Here is a 9,073-nt window from a genome sequence, read left to right as displayed (position 1 = left end):
CTATGGCACACATGGAGTACTGCAGGCTATTACTATTGGATTAAGTGTGAATATTGAAGTTTGCTATTGCAAAAGGCTGAAAAAGACATAGAGGAACTAATGAGCACCTATAAATCTAAGGATTTTGAGTGTTTTATGAAAGAATAACTAAAAATGGAATGATACCTATAAATCCGGGACCAAAAAAAAAAAAAAGAATTAACTCATTAGAATAAAGAAGAACTTAGAAGATGATATGCTGAATAGACCAAAATGGTTTCATGTTCGATGCCATTTAAACATAATTATTGAAGGATGACAAAAATGGTCATGCCACAATAATGTTATGACCAACGAGGATACTCTAGGAAAAAAAAAAAAAAGACTAAAAGTAGAATGACACGCATATATCTACTCATCTAGGACCAAAAGAAAAATTAACTCCAACTACAATATAATACAAATGAACTTAGAATAGTTTCATTAAGAAAATACTAAATGTTCATTTTCACAATACAAATTGTTCATTTTCTCAATATTGCAAGTCCATCAATAAACAACTAAGAATTAATATGTTTATCTTTCAAAAGATATTAATCGAATATTTTTAATAACATATTTTATAACATTAATTTATTTATATAAAGAATAAATAATAATAATAATAATAATAATAATATTATTATTATTATTATTATTATTATGTATAAATTATAGTAGGCAAATTAACATCATTTTAATGAACCTACAGCATTGTTATAATAAATATATTGTATTATAATAATCAATCATAATCAATAATGCCAAGGACCTTGTAGTCCAGTGGTATCAAACCCTTCCCTTTATATGGGAGGTGGTGGGTTCGAGCCTCAGTGAAGGCAGTACTAACTCTTGTCTTCAATAGGTTGAGAAAGTTGTTATAACAAATACTGCATTGTAGTAGAGTTAGTAGTATTAAAAAAGAAAATCATAATCAATAATATTTTATAATGAACCTTGAAACATAGTCCATGAATCCATGATATAATTTGCACCCCTCCAAAAAAAAATTGTTGGCTGCTTAATATAATAATATGGGAACATTTCCTAGAATGACTAGAAGTGACAGAAATTTTAAAATTGTGCATGTGCACTAAATATAACAACAACAACAAAATAGTCAGACTAAAAAAACGCTATTGTGCTCATGGACTATTATTGTATTATTGACACAACCCCACTTGAAAACCTTCTAAATGCTTTGTCGAGCTCAAAGGGAAGACAATGAAATGTAACTTCTAGTTTCCTACCTAAATTTTATACTAAAAAAAAATACTCCGTAGCAATATCATCCCAATACAACATAAATATTTCAGTATTTCACCCCAGAATCGGGTAAAAGGCATTACAAAAAACGTATGCTACAAAACTGAAAATCTATGGAGAGGCATTATTGTTGTTTTCTAAGGTTTTAAGCAGCCTGAATAGCCCAGCTGCTTCCCTAATCCTTGAGAACTCAATGCAAAATGCTTGGACTTCAATAAACAAATCTTGAACTGCAAAACAAATTAAATATCAAGGTATGTGAACCAATGATCCATCATTTAATAGGCATGTTAAAAAATAAATAAATAAATAACAACAGTTGCTTTCAGTATCACATAGCTTCAAACAACACTAAAATCCAGCACTGAAGCCCAAAACAGCAATATGGAAACCAAAAGACAGGACTGCCACTTGCATATTCTTTGACCAGGTTGAGGCTTGGCTAATAAGGTAGTGCTAGATCATAGTCATAGCATTAGGTATATTGGTTACTATTTCAACAATACCACGGATATTAAAGTAGTCCTAACATTAATGAGGACTAGCACTTTTTGGTCTTTCAAGCATATGCTCAACTTTTACCAATACTTAACCAGTGAGACTGGGTTCTTGAATTGGCTAGTTTGATGCCAATCCACCTTGATTCTAGTACTAAATCACTAAACTGTTAATTAAGTGAACTTCCCAGCCTGGGGCGCACTTTGGTGGGTTAGTTTGGCCAACATGTTGGGGCTGTTCTCAACTCTTGAGAAACACTAAGAATAAAATAAACTACACTGGGTATTAGAACTACAGTGTAACCAGTAAGACTTGGTTTACTGGAAGTGAGTTTCACATAGAAAAAGTACTTACCGTCAATTATCTTATTCCGGATCAAGCTCTGAAGGAAGACACAGACAAGCCTTACAAGTCTGTTCTGCATGTACCTATCCTGAAAATTGGGGGAGAAAAAAAAAAGCAAGAAAAAGGTGGGAGAGAGAGAGAGAGAAATGGAAACTGAATCAGCTGGAGATTCTTTCCAGTTCAAAGAGCATATAAGTTGGCAGGATAAAAAATTGATTATATTAACTGAAAAGCGAAAGAAAATTAACTAAGATAATACACTTGAATTTATAGAAAATGAGTGACACACACTGCTTGTAAACCCAAAAAAAAAAAAACAAAAAATTCATGCTTCAAATTTATCAAGTAAACACTGGTTGAAAAATCCAGATAAAGAAAACCACCCATTTGAATTGGCTTCACTTGCAGCAAGTCCTCGCATCAATTATATAGAATGAATCATCACAGTAACATCTTAGCATAAGCCACAATAAAAGAAAAATTAAAAAACAAGATACTGAAGAAGAAAGCACAATAGGGTAGGTGACCTTGATGTTCTCACAGGATGATATACAATTGGTGATATACATATGTATGAATTCAGTTGGTAGTTCGACTGCTTGTGTGAGTCTGTTAACTACTTCCATTGAATGCAGACTCATTTCCATATTAACAAGAACTGTAAAGTAGCTGCAACCACAAATGGAATTCATGACATCAGAATATGCATCAAATAAATTCCGAAATACATAAAAGTTTAGACTACAAAGTGTATGTAATTAATTGAGTACACAAAACATTAAAGGAATTCAAATAGGATTCTTTTGGGTACATGCTAAATCAAGTAGGATAACTAATCAAAACATAGGGAAAATGGCATACTCAGCAATCTCAGGGGAATTCACCAACTTTACAAGAGCTTCCACTGCAATAACAGGATTGTTCTCAACAAGCTCCTGAAAAGCAGGTCACATGATCTTTGAATCTCACTCATTCCAAACTCTAGGTTTCTAGAATACTTACTGGCAGCTTTCTTGGTGTCAGTCCACAATGATAAACAAGTTTTGGGTCATTTGCCAACTCGAACAAAACTTTCTGCATATAAAAGTGCAGGCAACATATCATAGGATGCTAAAGAGATGAAACAATGAGCTAGAAGCCTAGAATAGATTGGAAAAGAATGCACCACTAACCACGTGAAAACAATGTCTACAATAAATGAATAGGACAATGCGAATGCTGAAAATTGAGCCTTGTAGCAAAATAAGACAAATAGAAAGCAACCTAAAAGATTGTAAATGGCCATTATACTGTTGAAGAATATGAGAGGAAAAGGGAGGAGCATTAAACCTCTTGTTGAGTAGGAGCAAGAGGACCCTTCAGAGCTTTTGCAATCAATTCCCTGACTGCTGCTCCTCTGCTAGTATCAGCACACATTCCATGATCCCACAAAAGGTCATAACTATTATCAGGGTTTAACCACACTAGCTGCAAAACATAAATGTCATATTAACTCAGAAATTTTATTTCACTAGATATTTGTTCAGAAATTTATCACTTCACTTAAAGGAATCTGATACTCAGGGTGCACTTACCTCGCCATCCAGTACTGGAAGCATAGGAGGGCATGGCCTTATCCATTGAGGTTGTAAACCTTCCAGAGACAGATTTGATAATAACCCCGTTATTGTTTCATCAACATCCCCAGATCCAATCTTAGGTTTATATCCAGGTTGCAAATCAAGCCTGAAATTGATTAATGGTATGTAGATGAAAACAATGAACTGATGGGGACATACCTGTTTTTGAATTCAAGTATCAAGGTGCAGGAGAGAAAACGATCAATACAAGGGAAGGGGCTCTACTATGTCAATTACAAACTTATCACCTCCCCATTTTGCTCTATAGGTAACAGAAACAAACTGGATTTTACAAACTCACTAGCTGTCCATATATATATATATATATAATTTTAAAAAAATTATTTAAAAAAAAAAAAAAAAAAAAAAAAAAGAGAGAAAAGAAAAAGAACAGCCATACCCTGTTGAATTGATATCACATACACGAGGCACATCAGGGTCTGAAATGACATTTTTGACTGAGTTGCTCTTGAACAAGCAGTTAAATGGTTCTGGTAAAGCTTTAACACCAAACTGTTGTTGCAACTGTTCACTTTGTGGAAAAGGCTAGCATTTTAACAATGGGTCAGATAAGATGAGTGATAGTGCTTATTGATATAATTTTATTGTTTTTACTGATTATAAGTGCAACTGGAGTCAAACTTTTGGAGAACTCATGCAAATATTTAGGCAATGTCAATACTCACATATTGAGAAGGATCAAAACTTTTCATGTAATCTGAAGCAGACTGCTTTAAAACCTGCAGGTATGAGAAAGTTCTCTCTGATACTGTTTGAATATGATTAGGAATTATGTACATAGCATGGAATATGACAGTACAAACAAGAATGAATATATTCACTTGACTCAAACAATAACCAGATTTATCATCATTAAGGATAATTTAAGTATCACCAGTTTCATTTAGATGCTTGGGTTACATCCAATGGCAACATTTACATTCAGATTCATCCACATCAGCATTTAATCAAGTACTTGTGAAAAAATTTTGAACAAGTACTGAAGAAGATCAATACACCCCACCCCTCCTTTATTCTCCCCCTCTTTTATCTACCTTCACTTTCTATTTTGGCAACAGCAATACCATTGCAGTTGAGAAAATAAATAATGAAAGGAAACAAATGTGAAACCTCTTTTTTATTTGCAGAGCCCAGCAACAGAAGAATAAATGCCCTTTCATATTTCTCAGCGTCTTCATCACATGCTGCCTGCAAATGCAAATAAACACAGGGCACCAAAGAATTTAAAATATACAATACTGCAACACACACACATAAAGGTGGATGCAGAAAATAGAAAAATACACTTATATGTTCACCATTGCAGATAAACCCTATCCTTTCCTTGCACTGGGTTGAGCAAATGACTTGGAAGGGATAAGATAGAGCCAAAGTTGCAAAAAAAGGATTTCATTCTCAAATAGTCAAATGTAAAATCATTTCAGTCGTCAAGGATAAGCATGTTAGAGGAAATCAACCATTGAAGCAAACTTGCCATCCTTTATTCCCCGCACACATGGCAAGGACAATTTCATCGTATTTGAAATATCTTGTCCTTAATCCTCCAAAAGCTCTTAGTCAACTCTGAATCACCCAAAACAAGCATGAGACTTTTAGGCCTAAACACATCCTTTACTCCCTACAATCTCAGGCTCACTATCCCCCACCCCGCTCTTTTGGGAATTAAACTGAACAAAACACTAGAGTTTGGGAGAGATCACCAAAGAATGCAAAGCTATTTGAAACCTTCCTAAAAGTATATATTGATAAGAATTAAGACTGAACGCCACTTTCTCCACATTTCTATATTACCATAAAAAAAAACTAGTGTAGTTGTTAAATTGTTTAATACTGTTAAGGCTATAATTCTTTAGATCATTTGTTGGAGATCAAGTACTGGGTGCCAAGGATATTCCCATACTATCTAGAACAACAGCAGTGTCTGTGTACATAGTGAAATAGTGAAGCATAGTAGCACACAAAAGCAATTACTCATCACACGCCTTTGGCAGCACAATAATTGCATTCTGATCGAAAACTTACATTTACAAGCAAAGAGCTGAAGGGATTTGAAGAAGGCTCTTGGGAAGAATACACTTGATGAAGAATTGCAAATGCAACCAACCGCTGAGAGGGTTTAAGAAATTTAGCCTACAAAGAAAATTTGTGTTATCTAGTGAAAGCATCATATAGTCGTTAACTTGTATTCAAAAAAAACTAGCAGATTGTTAGTACCTTTAGACAGATCTTTAATGATTTGCACTGATTACAACTACATTTAAAGCCCCAAAAACTCAAAACTCAACTTAAGCTAGACATTGTATTTGATTTTAATTAGCCATTTATGGACCAAAGCCATCTTTTGAAATATTTAAAACTAAACCAATGTTACAGGCACATTGTTAAATATGTTGGTGATTTTGGAACATCTGAGGTAACCTTTAGTAATGAAATATGGTTCTTGTCTCATTTATCATTTGAAGAAGAATAAGGTTGAGCAAAGAAAACAGACAGAAATTAAATAATAATTAAAAAAAAAAAAGGAAATCGAAAAAGAAATTAAATAAAGCCACTAAATTTAATACAAATATTTCCTTCTCAACTTCAATTCTGATTCCCGAATTGAAACAGAGCCCTGCGACTTGAACTAAGAAGACAATTCGCATAGGCATGCTTCCAGACAATAAACGTCAGATAAGGTCCACAAAGTTGAAGTGAAAACCCTACCTTTTGGAGCATAACATATACAAGCACGTATGTCTATGTATAACAATAAAAAAAGAGAGAGAGAGGTACTGAAGAACATTGCTCGTACAGAGGAATACAGAAAACAGGGTTTCTACCTCGAGGATTAAAGCGAGAGACACACAGGCATTGAAATAGCGAGGTGGAGGGAACTTCGATTTGAACTCTCCAACAATATCTTCCAACAGTCTGCCTTGATCTTCTCCCGATTTGAGCAACATTAACAGTGTGCTCGATTCTTCTCTTCCGATCATTTCCGGCCTCTCGGAGTCTAGTCAGAGGCTTCTTAAATTTCTTCTTCTTTTTTTTTCGAAAGTGAAAGAAGAGCAGAAAGCGGTAGGGGTGAAAATGCAGTGAGGGAGCTGCGACTGCGAGTGCACTTGCCGTGCGCAGGATACCGGAGAGGGATGAAAGGGGGCACTCCTGTGATTGCGTGTGTACCCTAGTGATCCAATGGCTCCCTGACACGTCTCCACCACTTATGTGGCGTTTGGTTCACGAAAATAAAAATAAATATAAAAATAGAGAATAAAAAAAGAAAGAATATAATATAGACATTATTACATTGTTTAGACGTTTAGTTGGATTATGGAATTATATAAGTAGTTGTATTCAAATGTTTAGTTGGTTAATAAATAAACAAATAAATATGCATATCAGTATATGTGTGTATGTGTGTATATGAGTCATATTTTTATGAAAATTGGCGCCCATGCACAAATTGAATTAGGAACAAATCATAACCGTCTATATGAAAATTTATAAAGGACCATAATCAATTATAAAAAAAAATGCAGTGATATTTTTGTAAATAAATTAAATTTTAAGTGCAATTAACAGCACTATAGAGTAGAACTTTCAACACTATAGAGTAGAAGTAACTAAGTAAGTAAAACTACAAATTATATTTGTTGATAAATTCAAAAAACTAAATTCAAACTTAAACCATAAAATTTAAACTACTAACACGTAAAAAATGAACTTTTATACCAAATAGAAAAAACTAAGCCATAAAGTTCAAATTATGAACCCTAAGGGGGCGTTTTGATACGGGCATATCTACAGTAGAAGAGGGTGAAAATCAAGATATGAAAGATAGAGAAGAAACAACTCATACTGCTAGGCCAAAGATGGAACGAAGGAAACCAGCATGGATGGCTGATTACATTTGTTAGACTAAGTCTATTCATAATAGGATAGTATAGTTTAGTCCTAATATATATCATATTAAGAATCATAGTCATAAACATAATAGGAGTAACTCAGTATATAACCACCCTGCATGACAGGGAAGAGGACACAAGAATTATTTCAACTTCCATTCTCCTGCTATCTCTCTCTCTCTCTTTCTCTCTCTCTCTCTCTCTCTCTCTTTCTCTCTCTATTTCTCTCTCTGATTTTTCCTCCTCTCATTCCATCCTTGGAGTCCGCATCCACTCAAAGCGGTGCCGGCTTGGTACGAGTTCGTATCATGTTTGGTTCAAAGAATCTAACATTACCCTGGTAATCTGAGGAAGGTAATGTTAGATTACCATGTTTGGTTTAGGTAATCTGAGATGCTAAGTAATATAAGATGATCGCCACGTAGGAAATGAGGGTATGTTTGAGGTGATCTGATTACCAAGTTTTGGTTAGGTAATGTGAGATTACTTTTTATTATTCCAAAATTGCCCTCAACTATCCCTCTTTTATTCATCAGACAGACAGAGTACATTTGTGATTGCGCATGTATTTCGCAGCGAAAGTGCGAAACTCCATGTCTATTGCATATCTTCCCCATTTTTCTCTTCATTGAAGGTCTTCAAAGGTGCAATTATTATTATTATTATTTGTAATCTAAAGCTTAATTTGTTCTGTATTTTTCATATTTGTGTGTGTATGAAGTATTGTTCTTCTATCAATTTTTGAGATTTTTCTTTGTTTCGAATTTTTTGTGCTTTCTTGCTTTGTTATTCGCTTATTTTCAGTAATCTTTTCAATTATTACTCTATTCTCTGATGAATTATTGAAGGACTTCATTTTTTTTATGTATTTGCAAACCCTAAATTTATTAAAAATTAATTCTTGATCTACCGTAGACATGCATTTGTAAACCCTAGAGTTCATTTTTTTTATGTATTTGTAAACCATCGATGTATGTGTTTGATGTAGTCATTGTGGTCATTGTATTGTTGCCTTGTTGGGACTATATTAATTAACATTGCTATTCTTAGCTCGTTTGTGTTATCATTCACATGAAAGTTGAAAGCTGCTTTTTGTAAATCTGGGCATTTAAAATATGCAGAAATGGCCTCTTTGCTGGAAACAAAATTCTGCTGTAATTTTTTTTTTCATATTCCATATTTACAGATTTTTTTTTGCAATAATCAGGATTGATATATTTGAATAGCAAATGCATATTCCAAAAAATTGTTTGGGGATCATGATTGTAGCAATACATATATATAATTCTGATGTAATTATTTTCATATTTACACATTTTATTTGCAACTAATATAATTAGTGTTAAACAATAGAATAGCAAAACTAAGTATTCGTATATATTTTCTGTGTGTAAATGTACAGGAGAGTAGAGCTATATA

The 9,073-nt window shown here is 33.6% G+C and overlaps 1 protein-coding gene across 1 annotated transcript; it reads right to left on the bottom strand.

The window, feature by feature from the left end:
• Positions 1 to 1,090: 1,090 nt before the first annotated feature.
• On the bottom strand, positions 1,091 to 6,899 carry LOC116014365 (CCR4-NOT transcription complex subunit 11-like). The gene is made up of 12 exons (XM_031254410.1): positions 6,590 to 6,899; positions 5,790 to 5,897; positions 4,878 to 4,955; positions 4,433 to 4,486; positions 4,147 to 4,292; positions 3,702 to 3,852; positions 3,457 to 3,594; positions 3,130 to 3,201; positions 2,989 to 3,062; positions 2,655 to 2,796; positions 2,137 to 2,215; positions 1,091 to 1,514 (listed from the first exon to the last, which is right to left on the bottom strand). The coding sequence occupies exons 1-12, from the start codon at positions 6,743 to 6,745 to the stop codon at positions 1,396 to 1,398; spliced, it is 1,317 nt and encodes a 438-aa protein (XP_031110270.1). The 5' UTR covers positions 6,746 to 6,899; the 3' UTR covers positions 1,091 to 1,395.
• Positions 6,900 to 9,073: the final 2,174 nt, after the last annotated feature.

Source organism: Ipomoea triloba, chromosome 3 (assembly GCF_003576645.1).
Source record: "Ipomoea triloba cultivar NCNSP0323 chromosome 3, ASM357664v1".
NCBI lineage: Eukaryota > Viridiplantae > Streptophyta > Magnoliopsida > Solanales > Convolvulaceae > Ipomoea > Ipomoea triloba.
The sequence above is the reverse complement of the archived record's forward strand: the minus strand, read 5'-3'. Positions and strand labels throughout refer to the sequence as shown.